The 21939-nt window shown below is 50.4% G+C and overlaps 1 protein-coding gene across 3 annotated transcripts; it reads right to left on the minus strand.

Moving 5' to 3' along the window:
- Positions 1 to 22: 22 nt before the first annotated feature.
- On the minus strand, positions 23 to 17827 carry Kank3 (KN motif and ankyrin repeat domains 3). 3 transcript variants are annotated; one of them, XM_021233698.2, is made up of 12 exons: positions 17769 to 17827; positions 16677 to 16824; positions 6409 to 6455; positions 4414 to 5676; positions 4233 to 4332; positions 3832 to 4038; positions 3651 to 3735; positions 2895 to 3111; positions 1101 to 1246; positions 811 to 1011; positions 633 to 731; positions 23 to 226 (listed from the first exon to the last, which is right to left on the minus strand). In XM_021233698.2, the coding sequence occupies exons 3-12, from the start codon at positions 6440 to 6442 to the stop codon at positions 218 to 220; spliced, it is 2361 nt and encodes a 786-aa protein (XP_021089357.1). In that variant the 5' UTR covers positions 6443 to 6455; positions 16677 to 16824; positions 17769 to 17827; the 3' UTR covers positions 23 to 217. The 3 variants fall into 3 exon arrangements, with proteins under 3 accessions (XP_021089357.1, XP_040593170.1, XP_012976962.1); XM_040737236.1 differs by lacking the exons at positions 16677 to 16824; positions 17769 to 17827 and adding an exon at positions 11604 to 11685 and having other exon boundaries at positions 1101 to 1174; XM_013121508.3 differs by lacking the exons at positions 16677 to 16824; positions 17769 to 17827 and adding an exon at positions 11604 to 11685.
- Positions 17828 to 21939: the final 4112 nt, after the last annotated feature.

Consider the following 21939-nt stretch of genomic DNA (forward strand, 5'->3'; position numbering starts at 1 on the left):
TGCCATCCACACAAAACACAAGTTCAGTAGAAATGCTTTATTAGGAAAGGTGTTTGTGAGTGGGCTGAGAGCTGTGTCATTACTCGGCGTCTACACAAAGTGCCCTGCTGTGATTCCGAAGGTCAGGCATAAGGAAAGCATCCAGGTGTAGGTAGTGCTGGTTGAGTCCCCTCGTTTGTCATGGCATCCCTTAGCTGGTTGTTCCTGACCCTGGGGGTCACTGGCCCTAGAACAAAGAGGGGGGGGCATGTTGTAGATGTAGGAAACATCCCATTCCTATAGAGCCAGGTTCCCTGGACTGAATCCACTTAGACCTCCTTTCCCACTTTACATTAGGGTGAGTGTGTGATGAGTGGGACCAGTTGGGTGGATTAGTCACAGAAATGCTGAGAATAAGCCTAGCACTTGCTGTCCGATGCTCTACCCATAGGGTATGTTCTCTGGCAGGGCAAACTTCCTACAGCAAAAGGCTCCTTTTCTAGGATAACCCTAACCTAAGGTTGTGTTTACCTCTGACTTTGCTAGTTAAGCATCAAATCGTAGCTTTACAGTGGAATTCAGACATTCTCTCGTTCTGGAAAGGAGGCTTCTGAAGGTTGTTGGCATATGTCTTTCTTAGAGACTGCACTTACCTGGGAACCATGGTGGTCTGAAGTCAGGTGGGCATGGAGCAGTGCTGCCACCTCATCCTGTTCAGCCTCCAGAGCAATGGCCAGGGCACTTGTCCCCTCCTGAGAAATAATAGGACATTAGGTACCTGGGGCACAGGGAGACACAATGCCATTACTCCAGGCCCTCGTAGTGGCTCACGTTGTCTAAGATGGTGAGGTCACAGCCTGGCTGGGCCAACAGCAACTGAACTGTATCAAGGCGTCCATATTCGCTGGCACACATCAGTGCTGTGGCCCCATCTGCATCCTGTATGTTGACATCAGCCCCACGTTCCAGCAAGGCAGCCACCATGTCCTGATGGCCGTGACTGATAGCCAGCATGAGGGCTGTCTGTCCAGTCTGGAAAAGTAAGGAAAAGAGGTCCATGGCTTTGAAAGTAGAAAGTGACAGTGTTACCCACCCGTTGTGAGTGGGGATGTTCTATGCACCTGGCTAGCCTTGGCATTGACATCACCCATGCTGAAAAGTCTCTTGACCACAGCCATGTCTTCCTCCTGCTGCCCTACAGAAGTAAGTGCAGCCAACATGAGTGCAGAGTAGCCGGCTCTATTCTGATGATTGACATCACAGACCCCTGGGAAGAAGAAAGGTCTGTCATTTCAAGCCTCAGATGGGGGGAGGGGTCTCCTACATCACAGATGGTGGGTCAGCCAACTTTTTGGAGGGAGGGAGGGTTGGAGACAGGGTTGCTCTATGTAGCTTTCCAGGCTGGCCTTGAACTCAGAAATCTCCTGCCTCTGCTTCCTGAGTGCTGGGATTAAAGGTGTGCACCATCACCGCCTGGCTATCAGCCAACTTTTGAGATCCCCGCCTAGGCTGACAACAGACAAGGATGGACCATGACCTTGTTCTGTTTCCACCTCCCCAGGACTGAGAGTGCTGGGCAAAAACTCTACCAGTAAAGCTACACCCCTAGTCCGTCCACCAAGTGCGTGCGCACACGAGTGTGGCTGGCAGCCAGTACAGCCCTGTAGTCTGCCCCACAGCCCCAGAGAGACAGACGCATGGGTTAGCCTTTGCTCTTCCCAGGCAGGTGTTCCCTCTGTCCCTGTCCCTCTTGTTTTTATTTGCTAATTGTCCTGCTCAGCTGCATCCAACAGCTATTTACTCACGAGTGCTTTACAAGAGTAAGGACACAGACTTCAACACTGGAGATTTTGCAAGGTATGTAACCACAGCTTAATAGAGACGAGGATGGCCACAAGTTCAAAGCCAGCCTGCCCTACATATTTCCAGGCCTACACAGTGAGCCTTGTCTCAAAGAATTAAAAAGTTTACCGGCCAGGTGGTGGTGCATACACCTTTAGTCCCAAGCACTCAACAGACACAAAGGCAGGCAGACCTCTGAATTTGAGGCCAGCCTGGTCTACAGAGCAAGTTCCAGAATAGTCAGAGCTATACAGTGAGACTCTCAAAACAAGAGTTTTTTTAATTATTTTTTTTTTTTTTTGCTGTGTGTCATGCTGATGTGAACGTGAAATGAGACTTGCAACTGAGCACCCAGAGGAGTTACACATATCCAGGTGTGTGTGCTTCGAGGCAGGGCTGAAAAAGCAGGGAGGTAGGTAACAATACAACTAACTACTTGGTGATAGTCAGAAAACTAAGCAGTGAGCACCCCCACCCCAGGACAGATAGTGGAACCCAAGAACTCAGAAGTAATCGGGCATGGTGACACATGCCTTTAATCCCAGCAGAAACAGATGGATCTTCGAGTTCGAGACCAGCCAGGGCTACATAGACCCTGTCTCAAAAAAAAAAAAAAAAAGAAAGAAAAAAGCGCAGATCCAGAGAATGAGAATACAGCATGCCCAGGGAGGGGTGTCAATTGAGGTCTCTGATTTCAAAGCTGGGTGTTATTGTGGGGGTCAGGGGAGTCGACTAAGGACGGCTGAAGATACAATGAGGTCAAAGGGGCTTTGCACCCATGGGAGACAGGCAAGGGCTACATAGCAAATAAAGTCTGGGTGCTCAGAGGGGCTAGAGCACTCACTGCCAGCCTGAAGATCCGGATCCCCAGCACCCTCATAAAGTTGAGCACTGTGACATGTCTGTAACCCCAAGGCTGGGGAGATGGAAACAGGTGGGACTTGCTGGCCAAACAGCTCCAGGGTCAATGGGAAGTTGTTTGAGAAAACAATGTAGGTAGTCATAGTGAAACTGACCAAATGTACAGCGATTCACCCACCCCGGCCCTCTCTTCCACAACCCGATCCCCTGACCTGTATCCAGCAGTAGACTGGAAATGGCCAGATTCCCATGAGACACGCTGTAATGCAGGGCCGTGTTTCCATTGCCGTCGGCCAGGTTCACCACATGAGCCAGCAGCTCAGGCCCCAGGCTCTTCACTCCTCGGAGCACCCCTGCCACAGGCTCAGCCTGAGAGCGCTTTTGGCTGGACACTCGAAACCACTCCTGGGCCACAAGGCGTGCTGCGTTCTGACAGGACAGGGGCAAAGAAGGCATCAATGCCGATAAAAGAAGGGAGGGGCCAGAGGGTGTGTGTGTGTGTGTGTGTGTGTGTGTGTGTGTGTGTGTGTAAGACCCTAAGGGGGGGGGCAGAAGAGTGTGTGTTGAAGACCCTCTGGTGATCCTGGCAAGCAAGCAAGGCCAATGCTTTCTAAGAAGAGAGCTAGGACCACACCCTCTTCGAGAAGGAAGTAAAGCCGATGAGGTTTGCAGGCTCAAGGAATAAGACTACATTGGGAAATAGAGGACCAGGAGTGAGTGTAGCAGTGAGTACCCACTTTCTCTCGAAGTTTCATGGAATGGGTCTGGGGCTCTGATCTTTACTTGGGGCTGTGGGTGGGCAGTTCAAGGAAAGGTCAGAGCTGTCCTTGGGGGCGGATTTCTCTTTGGAGAGCTTAGGATCATGGAAGGTCTCTAGTGAGGGAGTACCAAAGTTGGTACTCGTGCTCTAGGAGACCCTGCACATTCACTAAGGGGATATCAGAGGGGAGAGTAGGGCCCACACTCACGGCATCTCTGGTGACACCACGGGGCCTGATCAGCTGCCGATTCAGAGCAATGCACGCTTCCCTCAAACGCGGGCTCAGTTCACACCTGCCAGGGAGGCCAGTCCAGACTCAGGGTCCTGGGCAACGGTGCCCAGGAGAGAGGGTATCTGCACTACAGACCTTTGGAAAGGGGAGCGCTCACCTCTCTTCTGTCCCTGCCTTCGGCTCCAGCTGTGGCTCAAGTTCAGAATCCTCCATGTCTTGGATTTGGACGTTAGGGGGGCCAGGAGTTCCAGCATCAGATCCCCCACTATCATCTCCTGAGCCGGAAGAGCTACTCCTGGGGAGTTCGGCGACACCATCTTCATTGTCACTGTCGCTGGCATCCTCGCTGGAGGAGCTCTCATACCTAGGAACAGGACGGGAGGCATCTGGTGAGCCTCCCCTGTGGGTTCATTCGGGAGACCTGAGGTGAGAGTGGCATTTTAAAAATGAAGAAATCGAGGACCGCCAAAGCCAGACCAGGAGCAGAGGGGCAGAGCTGGAATTAATAGCCTGTGTCCCTGAGGCTGCTATCGTGGGAAAAGGGAGGGAAGCGCTCACTCTCCGTTGAGGACCCCAACGAACTGCAGACTCTTGGGTCCCTGACTGGATTGGGCACCCGGAGTACCGTCTTTTTTCTTCATGATGGATTTGAGGATGCCTGGCAGGGAATCATATAAGGGCACTGAGTTTGACTTCAGCAACCTGGCAGGCCAGGGTTCAACCAGGAGTGGAAACTCACCAGCAGGGGCCACCTCGTCTCCAGCCATGGGCCTGGGCTGGTTCTCCAATAGGAGCTCGGTCTGCGTGGTCTTCTCCGTGCAACCCAATTCCGTCTGGGTGGCCACCTCTCGAGATTGAGGCCGGGTCACTGCAGCCTCGTGGGCCTCCTCCAGCTCCCTCAATCGGCCCCGCAAGAGTTCGCTCACCCCGCGCTGATGCTCCAAGCTGGCGTGAAGCATCTCCAGCTCACGCTCTGCAGCCTCAGGCAGCCCCAGCAGCGCCTCGGTCACCCACGTGTCCACCTCAACGGTGTCAGGGACCACCTCCACTCCAGCCTCCCCTGTCTCGGGTACTGCCTGGGCATCCGCCTCTCGGGTCTCGGGCACGACTTCGGTGCCCGCCTCCCGAGTCTGGGGTTCCCCATCGGGTGTCCTAGACACCGGGTCGAGGACCTGCAGCGCGCCTTCGGGGCGCCTGGCAGCCAACCCGTCGGGATCGTCAGCCCGGGGGCTGGCCCTAGAGCGGACTCCGCGATCGGAGGTGGCCAGACGTTCGGTGAGGCGCCGAAGCTGGGAGAGCTTGTCGGAGTGCGCCTCGGTCTCTACATCTTGCTCTGGCTGCACGCGCCCGGCCAGTAGCCGCGCCTTCTCGGCGCGCAGCGCGCGCACCTGCTCCTGCAGCTCGGGCAGAGCGCGCGCCTGGTCCTCGAGCTCGCGCAGGCGCCGGAGCGCCGCGGCCATCTGCTCCCTCACCTGCTGCAGCTGGCCAGGGCCAGGGGAAGCAAGGGCGGGGTTGGGGGCGGGGCTGCTGCGGCCGGACCCGCGAGGGCTACGCGGGACCGCGCGGGCCGGGCTGAGGGCGCGCTCCCGGGCCTGCGCCTGCGCCTGCGCCTGCTCCAGTCGTCGGCTGGTCTCCAGGAGTGTGTGCTCCACGCGCGGGTTGCGCGAGAAGGAGCGCGGCGACAGCGGAGGGAGAGACAGCCCCGGGAACGCCCCGGGGGAGAGTGCACCCGACGCTCCGCCGTCATCACTGGCCAGGGATTCGCTGGAGGTCCAGGCGCCTGGGCTCCGCGCCCCCGCAAGGACCGTTCGGGAGCCGCGCGGGCGGCGCGTGTGCGGGGGTCCCGGGGCTCGGCGGGAAGCAGGACCGCGCTCGAGTTCCTCCACATACTTGAGGAAATCCAGGTCCAGGTGGAAACCGTAGGGCGTCTCCACCGAGTAGGGAGAGCTAGGGCTGCGGGCACTCCCGGTGGAGCCTGGGTACAGGTGAGGGCCACCCAGGTCTGTGGTATAACAAGGACGGGGAGAGGGAAGAGGGGTCAAAGCAAGAAGCACTCAGAGAGAGAAGAAATGTGCTCTCCGCCCCCTTGCCCTGTGATGCACCTGTACAGATGCCATAGCTCATGGCCACACCCCCGAGGCTTGCAGGCGTATCTGCACACGGATGGGCATGCAGTCGTATTTATTGAGCACCCACTAGGTGCCAAGCAATTATAAACATGGGACACTATAGTAAAAAAGACTATATCCGGGCCCTCTTGTTAGCCATAAATAAACACAATCATTTCAAATGAGTTTCAAGACAAGAATACACTATGAAATACAGAACCACTGCAGGAGCCAAGTTTGGCTCTCATATCAGAAAAGATTTCCTGTGGTGGACACTTAAAGACTGAGCCCTTCATAACAAGGAGGAAGCAGCTGCAAGGGCAGAAGGTTCCAAGAAGAAAAATGGCCCATGGAAGACACTGGAAAGGGAGGGGTGCCGAGGAGCGACAGTCGATGGAAGTCAGGTGTCTCCCGGATGGTGAAAGGAGGAAGGGAGAGAAGACCTTAAGGATGGACAGAGGGCACACTGTGGGGTCCTCGAGGCCACCATGGGGAGTGGAACATTATTTATGGGGCATGTCATGAGTGGGTTTTAAACAAGCAATGGCATTGGCTAATCGGCTTAGCTATACCCACATATACACACAAGCACCCAATGTGGGTCTGGGATCATTTTGTACACTCACCAGGCAGGTTCTGATTCAGGACAAACTTGGCCATGTTTCCAGACAGCCTGAAAAAATGTCCCCCAGAGAAGTTAGGGTGGAAACCCAATCCCACCCCTTGGTTTGAACCTGATGAAACTTTGAGCAGACAGCCCAAGTGCATTTTTCCACCTCACCCGTGCCCAGGCTCTCCCCTCTCTTCAGGAACCTTGCAAATGTTAATGCTACAGATGGAACCCAAGGTTTTCTGCATGCTATACAAATGTTCTACCATTTTTGCTTTGAGACAAGGTCTTGGTATATGGCTAAGGCTGGTCTCAAAATCATAATCCTGCCTCAGGCTCTCAAGTTCTTTTTTCTTTTTTGGTTTGGTTTGGTTTTTGGAGACAGGGTTTCTCTTGTGGTTTTGGAGGCTGTCCTGGAACTAGCACTTGTAAACCAGGCTGGCCTTGAACTCACAGAGATCCGCCTGCCTCTGCCTCCCGAATGCTGGGACTAAAGGCGTGTGCCACCAACGCCTGGCAACCTCCCAAGTTCAATGCCACCGTGTTTAGCTGAAATTTGAAGTGAACCAAGTAGGAACACCCAGGTTGCAAACCTGGGAAGGAGGAAGCAAGAATGACATCAAGCAGAGAAAAGCACAAAACCAGAAGTATTTCAGGCTTAAAAATCTCAGCACCTTAGGAAGCTGAGACTAGAGGATCACATCGAAGCGTAATGGTGCACACCTTTAATCCCAGCACTTGGCAGGCAGATCTGTGAGTTCAAGACCAACCTGGCCTGCACAGTGAGTTCCAGAACAGCCAGGGCTACATAAGTGTAACCTTGTCTTTAAGGGGGGGGGACAAGTACAAGGTTAGACCTAGGCAACATCCTAGACAGATGTTGTCTGTCTAGACAGATCCCGTCTCAAAAAGGGAAAACAGCTGAGGGTATAGCTCAATGGCCAAATGCTTACTTACGGAGCATTCTCCAGGTAGTAGGTCCATCCCCTAGAAACACAAACTCATTTCTTACATTTTCCTTAGAGAAACGGTAAGAAGATGTAAATGGGCATTAGAGTTTTAAGCAAGGTTACTTGCAAAACCCTTCTATAAATGATGGATGGGCCGGGCGGTGGTGGCGCACGCCTTTAATTCCAGCACTCTGGAGGCAGAGGCCGGGCTGGACCGATAGCCTCCAAAACAATACAGAGAAACCCTGTCTCGTAAAAACCAAAAAAAAAAAAAAAAAAAGATGGATGGAAAGTGTAAGTCCAGATAGCTCAATGGTACAACTGAGGAAGGCCTGTCTCTCTGGAATGTGTCTAGCATAGGGCTACAAACCTCTGCTCTTGGCTTGTGGGGCTGTATAATGGAAACACAAGCACCTAAAAAGACAAAGCTATGACTATCCATAGGGAGTTCAGAGAGTGTGACTCTTCAGGCCACACAATGGAGGCTAAGTAGCTGACCTTCTGGAAGCAGGGATTTGGCTCCGTGGTAGAGCACTTGCCTAGCATACACAAGGACATGAATTTGATCAGAGCAACACCAAAAAAAAATATGAATGAATGAATGAGTGAGTGACTCATGGACTGGAGATGTAGTTCACTAGTTAGAATACGCAAGAAAACATTTCACAGAGCAATTAAGCTTATTGCCTATGTGGGGGAAAAACTTTCAGATTAGGCTCTAAGAACCCAGACATTCTTCCCAGGTCCTAGCACTCTGGGTGGCCACTGAGTGCCAGACATTACCAGGGGTTCAACACCCAGCAGCCTAACACATTCCCCTCTCCACTGCTTCGAGCATCCCTTCTGCTCTGAGTCCCCTCTCTCCATCCTCCCCCTGTCCAAACCGAGGCTCTGAAGTCTCCCTCCCCACCCCAAGCAGCTGTTTCCTGTCCCCTCACACCGGCTGAAAGGGCAGGCCGCAGGTCACCACCGAGGACAGCCAGTACCTCTCACGGCTTGTTTTCAGGATATTGCCAGGAAGAACTGGGTTTTTGGAAAAAAGCCTGGACCAAGGCTCAGGGGTCTGGAACGGCCTTTCACAAAGCTGGAGTGTGATTCTGCCCCCTCCTCCAGTGACCTGGCCATATCCAAATTCAAAGCTACAGGGCAGAGAAAATAGTCATTTCTAAGACCCAGAGCAGCTGGAACAGCCAGGCCAGCAGGGGGGATGTTAGTCGGGAGGTAAATAACAGTAAGATTATTGCTGGTGGTTTCCAATTTGGGGAGGGTTTTTTGTTGTTGTTGTTGTTGTTTTGTTTGGTTTTTGGTTTTTCGAGACAGGGTTTCTCTGTATTGTTTTGGAGCCTGTACTGGAACTCAATCTGTAGACCAGGCTGGCCTCAACTCAGAGACCTGCCTGCCTCTGCCTCCTGAATGCTGGGATTAAAGGCGTGTGCCACCAAGGCCCGGCTGGTTTTTTGTTTGTTTGTTTGTTTGTTTGTTTTTAAGGCTTTTTCAATTCTGTGTCTGTGTGTGGGTATTTGCCCATGGAGGCCAAAAGCCATGGATCCCCCTGGAACTGGAGTCACAGGTGAGAGCTGATCAACTGGTTGATGCTGGGTGTCAATCAACCTGCACGAGTAGTACTCGATCCTAACCACTGAGCCATCTCTCCAGCCCACTGGTTTTGTCGTTTGGCTTGGTTTGGTTTTTGAGACAGGGTCTCAGGAAGCCCACAGGCTGACTTCCAACTCCCTAGGTCATTGAGGGTGACTGTGACCTGAAACCTCCTACTTCCACCTCCTGAGTGCTGGGATGTGCTTTACCACACCTGGGTTGGACACAAGGCTTCACGCATGCTAAGCAGACACTCTAATAAACTGAGCCACAGCCCCGTTGCTTCCCTTTCTCCACCCCCAACCCCCCACCCCCGGCTTCTAAGTAGTTTGTGCTCATCAGCCTGAGCCTTCTGCCATTGGCCCTCATCTTATCACTGACCCCTCTCTGCTGTACAGATGGAGAAGCAGAGGCGCAGAGAGCCGGCAACCTGTATCCCAAAAGGCATGTATGGGCAGCTCGTACCATGTAGCTCGTTCAGATCCCTGTGTGGGCCACTATGCTTGACTGCATTTTTTTGTTTTATTTATCTATTTATTTATTTGCTGGTTTTTCAGGGTGCTGGGTCGGAGGAGCACATTCATGCCCAACACCCACAGGAAAGTTGGAGAGCAACGGTGAGAGACCGTTCTCTTGATCATGTAGGTCCCTGGGCTGGACTCAAAGTTTCTAGCAACCATCATCTCATCACCCTGTTTTATTTCCTTCCCCGTTTTGTTTGTTTTGGAAGTTTGCGGGTTTTGTGGTTGCTAGAGGTTTTGGACTTTTTTTTGTTTGTTTGTTCTGTTTTGTTTGTGTTTGAGACAAGGTCTCACTATGCAGCTAGACCTGGCTGGCCTTGAACTCACAGAGCTTGGCCCTGTTTGCTCTTTGTTTATTTTATGTATTTATTTAAGACTGGGTCTTGCCGGGCGTTGGTGGCGCACGCCTTTAATCCCAGCACTCGGGAGGCAGAGGCAGGCGGATCTCTGTGAGTTCGAGACCAGCCTGGACTACCAAACGAGTTCCAGGACAGCCTCCAAAGCCACAGAAGACTGGGTCTTACTATGCACTTCTAGCTGACCTGGAACTTGCTATGTAAACCAGTATGGCCTCAAACTAACAGATTCTCCTGCCTTGGCTTCTGGAGTGCCAACAATTTCAGCTATGCACCACCACCACCACGCTGGGGGCCTGCATTTATTTATTCCGACTCCAGATTTTCCTGCTTCAGCCTCCCACATGCTGGGATTTCAGGCATGCGTGCACCACACCCAAAGGAATGCCTTTTCTTCCTTTCTCATCCCCTCCCTGACCCCCAACCCCTCCAACCCTCCAGGAGCCTCAGACATGCTAAATGAGTTCTCTACCACTGAGCTACATCTCTGGCCCCTTCCTCTTTACATCTTATTTATTTTAGGTGGGGGGTGGGGAGTGTGCAAACATGCCACCGGGTGAGAGTAGCTGTCAGAGGGCAACGCGGTGGAGTCACTTCTCTCCTTCCACCACTCAGGAATGTCAGGGATGGCACCAAGCACCTTTGCTGGCCAGTCCATCTTGCTGACCCCTAAATCCCTTTACTAAGTTGCCCATGCAGGCCTTGAACTCACTCTGTAGCTCCCAGGCAGCCCTCAACTATCAATCCTCCCACCTCGACCTCTCCCCGTAACTGGGATTACAGGAGTTTCTGGGAAGACTCCCTTCCCCTCCCCAGAAATGGCAGGGAACCTGGGCCACTTATTGATCAGCACCAGTCAGTCCTGCATGGGTCCGGCGGAATAAGGAGTGTGTGATGGAGAAATCCCACACCTAGGCTGCTCCACAAGCCAATGCCTCCTGGGAGTGGGGCGTGTAGCTACCTCCTCCTCTCCCACACTGCCTGGCTGTCAAAGCTAAATTCAGATCCCCTGCCTGAGACCCCCTCATTAGGCCGTCAGAGCTGAAGCCACACGCCCCCACACCCGCCCCTGGGGCTATTTCGGGACACGGAGCCCAAGGATGGGGGACAGAACACGCAGTGCGCACCCGAGGTCCTCAAGAAGGTATGTCTTCCTGACCCAAGACTCTAGATGGTGGTGCCCTCTTAATGTTGGAACGGGATTCTCAGATTTATGGCATGTGGGGAGTAGAAGATGGTAGGGGCTGGGGGTCCTTGGTTCATCACACACACCCCTCCCCAAACATACACAACCAGGTCAGCTTCGAAAAGACAAGGCAGTTTCCTACAGGAAAAGCCGCTGGGCGGTTCCATCCGCTACTATTGTCTATGGGTCCGGGGGCGCCATCCGTCCCTCCCTCCAACACCGTTTCCGTATCACCCGCCCCCCCCCTTCACTCCCCTGCAAGAAACCCATCCCGAAAGAGCCAGTCCCGGGTCCCCAAGCCAACACCGGAGAAGGATCCCTTGGGTATCTAGGAGACTACCGTGCGCACAAACTCCCCGTTGGGTCCTGGATGGTCGTGAGGCTGTGATCTGCTCAATCCAGCACTCCCCTCCCGGCTGGGCTCTAACCCACCTGGGGATCCCAGTGTCCGCGGAGTCACCGTTACAGGACAGGGCACCCACCCCGTCGCAGCGCACAGAGCCCAAAGAAGGATCTGAATGAACCGTACCCCTCCTGGACACTTGTGTCCCCAGTTTCCCCGCTCGGACCCCCATGGGTGTCCCGGCAAATTAGGACTTTACCTGAATTCGAAGCCCTGGCCGCGCCCGCACCGCACCCGAGCCCGCCCCCCTCGAAGCTCGGGACGGGTTATCAAGGCTTTCACCACTAACTGATGGCCATTTCAGCCAACCAAAATTAGAGTCTGACAGAACTACCCAATAGTAAGACAGAGTGGGTTGTCTGGGCGGGGACGGGGGCTGGGGACACGCCCGGGGGCGGGGCCGATAGTAGCGATCTGGGAAAATGAGATCAGTGGAGTGGGGTGCTGCCCCCAGACATTTCTGAATCCTACCTGGGACAGGACTCAAGAAGGTGCGGTTTCATTCACAGGACACTATTAGGCTACAGAAGGAATCTAAGCAAACCATTCCTGTGGGATTTATGCCACGAGTTTAAGTCCTAGGGTATGGTTGAAGTCCTAAGACCCCGGATCTTGCGCCTTCCTCCCCCTCCCCCAGCCCCGCGGGACCTTTGCAAATATTGTGCAACTTTCCAGAAATATTCTCTACATGTGATACTTTTTCCTGCTTCCCGGTGCTCAGTCTGTGTCTACCTGTATATCTATCTTATCATTACCACCTACCTACTTACTACGGTACTGAGTATTAACCCCATGCCTGACGATTGCTCTTCCACTGAGTTCTATAACCCCAGTAGAACAGACATTTATTAAATACCTATATGTAGCAGATAAATAGATGATTGATAGATAGATAGATTTAAAAAAAACGTCACAGCAATGACTTACAAGTATATTTAAGGCCAGTGAGAGATGGCTCAGCATATAAAGGTGCTTGCCGCCAAACCTGACTATCTGAGTTCAATCCCTGGGACCAAGTAATGGAGAGAACCAACGCCCACAAGTTGTCTTCAGACCTCCATATTGTGTCACACATCTATCCACACACACATTCGTACACACAGTAAATTAAAACGTTTTTTTGTTTGTGTGTTTTTAGAGACAGGGTTTCTCTATGTAGCTTTGGAGCCTGTCCCGGAACTCACTCTGTTAGACCAGGCTGGCCTCGAACTCACAAAGATCCTCCTGTCTCTGCCTCCCCAGCTTTTGAAACATGGTCTCACTAGCATGTAACAGATTTAACCCAGCAGTGCCAGCTGTCTGTGTGGTGGTGCATGCCTGTAATTCGGAGGTTGGAGGCAGGAGGAGCGGGAGTTCAAAGGCACCCAGAGCTACATGATTTCCCAGTCTCTTTGTTTTAATTACAGCAACTGTAACAGTATCAGATAGTACAGCACTTACACAATAGTGTGGGGTTGTTGTTATTGTTGTTGTTTTTTATTTTTGTTTGTTTGATTTTTCATTTGGTTTGGGTTTTTCAAGACAGGTTTTTCTCAGTAGCTATTGAGTCTGTCCTGGATGGAACTGGAGCTGTAGACCAGAGATCTGCCTGCCTCTGCTTCCCAAGTGCTGGGATTAAAGGCATGCTCCACCACTGCTCAGCTGTGAGTGGTGTTTTATATGTTCATAGTATGACTGTGTGCATGGAGGTGACTGTCCATGAAGCTGGGGATGGTGTCAGGTCTTTTACCTTTATGTCTTTGGGATAGGGTTGGCCCATCACTGAAGTTTACCAGTGTGACCAGCCTGACTGGCTAGTGATCTTCAGGAACCTACCTGTCTCTGTCACCCTATTCCTCACCCCAAGGCTGGGGTCACAGCCTAATGCCGCCACACCTGTCTATATTCCCAAACCCTGATTCTTTCCATTTACAAAAAACTTGATCTATTTTCATTGGTTGATCAGCTGAAGAAAGATGCTCAGTTTGCTATGGAAATTTTGGAGACATAAAAATATTTTTATTGCACAATACGTAGAGCACGTGTCTAACATGTACAAAGCCTGGTTCAGTCTCCAAAAACAAAACCAAAAAATGTTTAACTGAAAAGTGAAATGATGCACGACAGGGGGGGAGGGAGGGAGGGAGGGAGGAAGAGAGAGAGAAGGAGGGAGGGAGGGAGAGAGACAGAGGGAGGGAGGGAGGGAGAGAGACAGAGGGAGGGAGGGAGGGAGAGAGAGAGAGAGAGAGAGACAGACAGAGAGACAGAGAGAGAGAGAGAGAGAGAGAGAGAGAGAGAGAGAGAGAGAGAGAGAGAGAACCATATTAGTAAGACAAATGCGCAGCTAAGGAAGAAGTTTTAAGTTTTAACTTTTCAACCAGGGCCGTTTTGCTACACTAGGAAAACTTTGAAATATTTAAAGATTTTTATTCCCCTCCATGGTGGGAAGGGAACCTAAGGCTCCACTGTATTCCACAAATGGTAAAATACTGAGCCAATCCCCAGTCCAAGAAACATTTTTGTGTGGTTGTTTTAGAGACATGGCCTTCACTTTGTAGCACAGGATGGCTTACAATGTGTGATAATTCTCCTGCCTAAGGCTTGGGAGGGTCTAGCAGTCAGTATCTTTGATTGACTTGGGGAAGAGTGTATATCTTAGTCACTGTTCTATTGCTATAAAGGGACACTACAACCAAGGCAACTCTTATCTTTAAAAAAAAAAAAAGCATTTTACTGGGGGCTTGCTTACAGTTTCAGAGGATTAGTCCATAGTCATCAGGATGACAGGCATGGCACTGGAACAGTAGCTGAGAGCTTTATATTCTAATCCACAGGCAGCAGGAAGAAAGAGATAAACACTGGGTCTGGTCAGAGCTTTTCAAACCTCAAAGCCCAACCCCTTGCCCAGTGGCACACCTCCTCCAAGTAGCCCACGCCCGGTAATCCTTCCCAGACAGTTCACCAACTGGGGGCTGAGCACATAGATATATAAGCCTATGAGGGTCATTCCCATTCAAACCATCACAGTGTATTTTGGCCATTTAGTGAGTAGCATCCGAGATGCGGGAAGGCATTCTACAATGCACAAGGCAGCTCTCCCAGAACCAAGGATAAACTAGCCAGAATGGGAACCATGCTGCTTATAAGAAATCCAGCTGTGGGGGTTTTGGAGCTGGCGCTATTGACAAGTGCCTGCTGTGCAAGCAGAAGGACCTGAATTTGGAGCTCCACACCAGGCACTGGGTGAGACACATTTGTAATCCAAACACTGGGAAGAAGCTTAGCCAAATCAGCAGGCTCCTGGTCCAATGAGAGACGCTTAGCCAAATCAGCAGGCTCCTGGTCCAATGAGAGACGCTGCCTCAGAAAATAAAGTGGATAGTAATGAGGAGACACGGGCTGTCTCTTCTGCTCTCCCTTCACAGTTTGGTTTATGTTTTTGTTATGAAACATAGCTATGCAGTTGGAGGGGGTTGTTTGGGGTTTTGTTTGATTTTGTTATTGTCTTTTGAGACAGGGTCTTACAATATAGCCCTGGCTGTCCCAGAACTTGCTATGTAGACCAGGCTGGCCGCAAACTCACAGAGGTCTGCCGGCCTCTGCCTCCCATGTGCTGGGATTGAAGACACATGCCACCATTGTTGTAGAATATTACTTTAACTCTGTAAAGATGTGTTACCATTTGTTTCTGTTGTGGAGTATGACTTTAACTGTGTAAAAGTGTGTTACATTTGTTTATGCTGCATTTGTTTAATTATGTTAAGATTTGTTGCTGTTTTACCCTGCCTACCTAAGATACCTGATTGGTCTAATAAAATCTGAACAGCCACTAGCTAGGCATTAGAGGGATAGGCAGAACTGGCAGGCAGAGAGAATAAGTAGGAGGAGGAATCTAGGCTAGAGAAAGGGGTTGGTGGGGTATGAGAAGATAATGAGGGAAAAAAGAAGGGAGATGCCCAAGACCATTCAGACAGAGTAAAGCATACAGAATGAAAGAAAGGTAAAAAAAAAAAAAAACCCGAGGCAAAACATAGATGAAGAGAGGCAGGTGAAGTTATAAGAGCTAGTTGGACACACGTAAAATAAGGCCAAGCATTCATAACTAATAAGTTTTTGTGTCAGGAGCATAGTTCTACCTCAACTTGATAATGCCATGCGTCTTTGACACCCATGGGAAGTCTGCCCCTTTTTTAACAGAAAGGAAGAGTGGGGGGTGGGGAAACCATAGTCAGGATGTAAAATAAATGAAAAAATAGAAGTCTCCATGTCATGATTTGGGAGCAGATTGGTAGCCCAAAAGAAAGCCTGTTACATACCATATTGTGTTAAGAATTCTAGCTGTGGGCTGGAGAGATGGCTCAGAGGTTAAGAGCACTGGTTGCTCTTCCAGAGGTCCTGAGTTCAATTCCCAGCAACCACATGGTGGTTCACAACTATCTGCAATGAGATCTGGTGCCCTCTTCTGGCCTGCAGGCATACATGCAGGCATAATACTGTATACATAATAAATAAATCTTTTTAAAAAATCTATCTGTAAAGCAACTATCACTGTAACCACATCCTCGATACTAAACATCACATTGCTAGCTCCACAGAGCATCTTCCATGATGTCATCCCAAATGCAGCAGACCAACTCCCTAGGAGACCAGTATTGTGACTTGGAGGTGTTTTAGTTTGTATGTTTTTATGCTTGCTTGTTTTGTTGTTTGATTGAGGTTTAGAGTTGCTGTTTGGTTTTATTTGTTTGTTTCTACCTTTATTTAGTTGAAGAAGGGCACATGCATGCCAAGGCATGCCTGTGGAGCTCAGAAGACAACCTAGAGGAATTGCTTCTCTCTCTCCGGCACGTAGGTTTCAGGAATCGAACTCAGAAAATCAAGCTGGTCAGCCAGTGCTTTAACCTGCTAAGTCTCCCCCCCACCACCACCCATGTTTTGTTTCTGGGATAAGGTTCCATGTATCCCAGGCTGGCATCACACCTTAAACTCACCCTCCTGTCTCCATCTCCTGGATGCTGGGATGGCAGTACCAGAATCACGTTTATAAGTTAGAGGCTAGCCTGGGGTAACATGAGACCTTGTCTCAAAACACCAATGAACAAAAATAAAACTTAAACACCCATTGTCATAAGCAGTCTGTCTGCATGTGTGTGTGTGTGTGTGTGTGTGTGTGTGTGTGTGTTTGTTCTCGTATGTATTCTCTCTCTCCATCTTCCTCCCCACCCCCACCTACCACCCGTTTCTTTCCTTTTGTGGCTGGGTCTCGTGCAACCCAGGCTGGCCTCAAACTTACCGAGATGTCTTGCCGATCCTGTCATTGTTGTCTTTTACGGCCTGAGGAGCACTGTCAGTTGCTCCTCTGCCTCGCTCCCCTGCATAGCACCTTCAGATGCCGTGTGGACCAGTCAGTCCCTTCAGATCAGTTCCAGCTTGATGGCTGCCTGGACAGGACAGGCATAATCGCATCAGCTGACATGCCAATACAGACAAAGGAAAGTCCACAGGGTCCCACCGAAAGATGAAGAGTTACAAGTGGCCAATGGGGGCTGAGAGAGGAAGAACCCGCTTCCTCAAGGGATGGGCTCCCACAGGGGATATCCAATCCCAAATGGCCAGCCATGGATGCATATACACACAAATAATGCTAAATAAACTAAGCAGGAGATAGATGATAGATAGATAGGTGATAGATGATAGACAGACAGACAGACAGATAGATACTACATAGGTATAAACATATCAGTAATAATTAAAGAAAAGACCACGAATTTAGGAGAGGGAGTGAAAGGAGTTTAGGGGGAAGGGTGGGTAGGAATGATGTAGACAGAGTGTTTGTGGACAAAGTTCTCAAAAAATTATTTTAAAAATGGACTACAGACACAGCTTAGCTGGAAAGGCACTTGCCTGGCACTTGGTACGTCCTGAGTTCAATCCCCTCTTCTACAAAAATTAAAACAGTTCCAGCCTAATAGATTGTTGGGAAACTGAGAAGGGAGAAGGGACTTTGTGTAAGTGGGAAGCTGAGGATGTATCTCAACGGGTGCAGTGCTGTTCTCGTGCACAGCGCCCTGGCTTTAACCCCCAGCACAAGACCTAGTGTGGTGGTACATGCCTTTCACCCCAGCAACTGGAGAGTACAGACAGGAGAATCAGGAGTTCTAGGTCATCCTTGGTTACACAGTGAGTTCAAGGCCAGCCTGGGCTACATGTCTAGGGTGAGAGGGTAAGAGTTCCAGGATAGCCAGGGCTACACAAAGACCATGTCTGAGAGAGAGGGAGAGAGAGAGAGAGAGAGAAACAGAGAGAGAGAGAGAGAGAATAAATATGATTAAAAACTTTGAAAAGAAGGGGGTAGAGAGACGACTCCACAGTTAAAAGCACTTACTGCTCTTGTAGAGGAACAGGTTCCCATTCCCAGCACACACATGGTAGTTCATTACCATCTGTAACTCCAGTTCCAGGGGATCCCATGCCCTCTTCTGACCTCTTCAGGTACCAAGCATGCATGTGGTACCCACACATGCTTGCAGAAAAAAGCACATAAAATAAAATGAGTAAGTCTAATTTCCAAGCCGAAAAGGCAGCTTTGTGAGAAGGGTGCAATTACCTCAGAGTTCACTGACATCTCCTCCCATACACCCCATTGCTGTCACCCTTCATGTTCATGGTAGCAAATGTGACCTTCTGTCCCAAGCTATCCCATGAGAAGTGGGGTGGGGAAAGCCACTCCAGAGTGTACATGAAGCCCTTGGAAGCCACTTCGGGCTCCTTCGCCATTTCAAGGACCTCCTGGATACACGCCGGAGTACCCTCCACCCCGTTTGGAATGCAGCAGCCCACAGGGGCTGTGGCCGACTCTCAACACAAACACACCCCCGGCATCTGGGCTGAGGACGCAGATGGGGCTTTCAAAGGACACGCCACCAGTTCAGCCTCCAGGTTCATCCTGCACCCCCTCCCCTCCCTAGGCAAAGGCAGGTGGCCCACATCCAGTTCTTTCCCTCCCCAGGGAGTTCTGGAACATACTCCTCTCCTACTTGTGGGGATGGAGGAACACATCATTCCTGGAGCGGGCACCATCCCCACTGCCCTCGGGCTCCCTTGCCAAGCTTTGAGCAAGCTCAGTTATTGCACACACAGTTTCCTCACATCTTAATGATTTGGGCAAGTGGGATGTCCTTGAGTTTGACAGACATTTCCTAGCCTCAGGTGCGCACAAAATTTCCACTGGGTCAGTGGCAGCCAGGTTCTTGTCTCAGTGAATTCCAAGACTGAAATTCACTTACAACGTGATGGCTTCAGACAGGCGTCTTATTACAGGGTTAATAAATAGTAGGTGCTTAAGAGAAAGAGCTGGAAGGGTAAGGTGGCTCAGTAGGTGAGGGCATTTGCTCCCAAGCCTGGGAACTTGAGTTCAATCCCTGGGACCCACCTAGTGAAGAAGAGAACCAGCCTGATTCAGGACTTGAGTTCCATTCTTCAGAACTCCTTTTTTTTTCTGAATGGATGTGGGGGCTTTTCCTGAATGGATATGGTGGTTTCAATCCCAGCACTGGGAAAGCAGACACGGGGAGATCACTGGGGCTCTCTGGCTGTCCAGTCTAGTCAACTTGGCAAGTTTCAGGCCAGTGGGAGACTCCGAGCCAAAAAGAGGTTTGACACCTGCAGAACAATGTCAAAGGTTGTCCTCTGGTCTTCAAATTCGTACACACACACACACACACACACACACACACACACACACACACACACACACCACACCTGTACCTGTACCTGTGCAAACACACACACACAAATAAGGAAACAAAGAAATGAGCTGGGCGGTGGTGGCACACACCTTTAATCCCAGCACTTGGGAGGCAAAGGCTGGAGGGTCTCTGTGAGTTCGAGCTCAGCCTGGTCTGTAGAGCAAGTTCCAGGACAGCCAAGACTTTTACACAGAGAAACCCTGTCGTCCCCCCCTCCCAAAAATTGGAGTTACATGAGCTCCCATGTGGACCTATTAGTAGTTTTAATTATAATAACTACTTGGTGAAAGACGATTTCTGTCACGTTCCTGTGAGGTGGCAGTTGCTCCCTTTTTTAGTTGCTGTCTATTTTAAGGGCTCCTATGTGGAGGCTGTGTAAGTGTTCTATTTCTTCTGGAATTTTCATCAACTTGCTTCACTGTAGGGTCTAGGCTGAATCAGTTACTCAGACTGGCTTTGTTTGTTGGCTGCTTGGTTTATAGCGAGATAGAATCTCTTGCTCTAAAATCCCCGTGATGGTGGGGAGGGGAGGGGGACCCCGAGGGACTAGAGAGATTGCTCACTGATTAAGAGTACTGGCCCTTCTTCCAGAGGACCCTGGTTCAATTTCCGGCACCCAAATGGCAGCTCACACTTGTCTGTAATTCAAGTTCCAGAGGATCCAATGCCCTCTTCTTGGGCACCATGCAAGCCACAGTGCTTATATGTGCAGGCAAAACATAACATTCATTAGGAAAAAAACAATAACAAAAGTCAAACCACTAACCGCACTACTGTGGTATTTGTAAAGGTGTCACATGATACTAATCGCAAATAAAAAAGCACCCTACAAAGGTTTTCAAACACATGTGGGTGTCCTAACACTCCGGGAATGGAGGCAGAGGCTATTTCCCATACGACCACTAGGGGGAGAGCGTTCTTTATCACGATGTCAGGCTCCAGAGTCAAGCGGCGGCGGCGGGAGGGGGCGGGACGGATATGCCTCACCAAGGAGAAGCAACCTGAGTTCAAACCCCAGGACTCAAACAGAGGAAAGAAAGAACAACTTCCACAAACTGTTCTCTGACCTCCACACATGCCCTGTGGCATGTACAAGCCCACGCTCTAACATGGGCACACACACGTGCACTCAAAATCAATAAATATATAATTCTTAAAATTTTTATGTAGTGGATTTTCCCTCCATGTATACATGCGCCATGTATGTGCATAGTGCCCACGCAGGCCAAAAAAGAGGATGCTGTATGCCCCGGAACTGGAGTTACTGATGGTTGTGAGCAACCATGTGGGTGCTGGGAGTGAAACACACATCTTCTGAAAGAACAGCCAGTGCTCCTAACTACGGAGTCATTTCTCCAGACTCAGAACACACCTAAATTAAAAAGGAAAAAAAAAAAGTAAGCCGGGAGGTGGTGGCGCACACCTTTAATCCCAGCACTCGGGAGGCAGAGGCAGGCGGATCTCTGTGAGTTCGAGGCCGGGCTGGTCTACATAGCGAGTTCCAGGACAACCTCCAAAGCCACGAAAAAACAAAACAAAATAAAAAAAGAGGATCAATATTATCCTCAGAAACGTAAGGTCAGCTACGGCTATAGGAGACCTTCTCCCACAAAGGAGAAACAAGAGAGGCCAGTGACTCAGTGCACAAGGGCTTGCTGCACAAGTCTTAGGACCCAGATCTCCGGGACCCACGTGGTGGAAGGAGAGAGCTGACTCTAGAATGGTGTCCTCTGATTTCCTCATGCTTGGCATGGTGTGCAAGTGCCCACACTCAAATACACACACACACACACACACACACACACACACACACCAATATAAGAGAAAAACGCCTGTGTGATAAAAGATGAACAGAGGAGAAGGTAGGACATGCAGTTTAGTAGCAGAGGGCATACCAAGTGTGTGTCACACTCTAGCCTCCATCCTTAGTAAGGGAGGAGGAAGTAGGGATGTCCCAGATGAAGGTAGACTGAGAGATATGACATGAAAATGTCATAAATGGCCCTGGATTGGTCCAGAGACCCAATATCTAGCTCTGTCTGTCCTGGTACTCATTATATAGATCAGGCTGGCCCTGAACTTCATAGAGATCTCCCTGTCTCTGACTCCAAAGTGCTGCAATTAAGGATTAAAGGTGTGTGCCACTACACCCATCTTGGGGGGGGGCTGTTGCTTTGCAATTTAATTTAAAATATTAAAAGGGCAACCAGGCATAGTGGGGCTTGTCTTTAGTCCGAATACTCAGGAGTCAGTGGCAGGAAGAGCTCTCTGAGTTCAAAGTCAGCCTGGTCCAGGATTTCTAGGGCTAAAGAGAGAGACCCTGTCTCAAAATAAATAAAATGTTAAAGTGGGCAGCGTCTCAGTTAATGGTTATCGTATCCTCCTTGATATCCACGTCATCAGCATCAAGACAAGATCACTTGGAGTGCTCCCTTTCCCTCTCCTCACTATTCCAATGCTGTTTGTTTCTGAGACAGGTTTTTGGTTTTTTTGGGGGGGGGGGTTGAGACAGGGTTTCTCTGTGGCTTTGGAGGCTGTCCTGGAACTAGCTCTTGTAGACCAGGTTGGTCTCAAACTCACAGAGATCCGCCTGCCTCTGCCTCCCGAGTGCTGGAATTAAAGGCATGAGCCTCCACCTCCCAGCTTTGAGCAGGTTTTATGTAACCCAAACCAAACCGGAACTCTCTATGCAGCCAAGATGCTCTTTTTGTTTTTTGTTTGTTTTTTTTTTGAGTCGTTATTAATTTATTCTTTACATTCCAATCCCAGGTCCCCTCCCTCCTCTCCTCTGGCTCTCCCTACTCCCCC

The sequence above is a fragment of the Mesocricetus auratus genome, unplaced genomic scaffold, assembly GCF_017639785.1.
Source record: "Mesocricetus auratus isolate SY011 unplaced genomic scaffold, BCM_Maur_2.0 Super-Scaffold_100676, whole genome shotgun sequence".
Taxonomy (NCBI): Eukaryota; Metazoa; Chordata; class Mammalia; order Rodentia; family Cricetidae; genus Mesocricetus; species Mesocricetus auratus.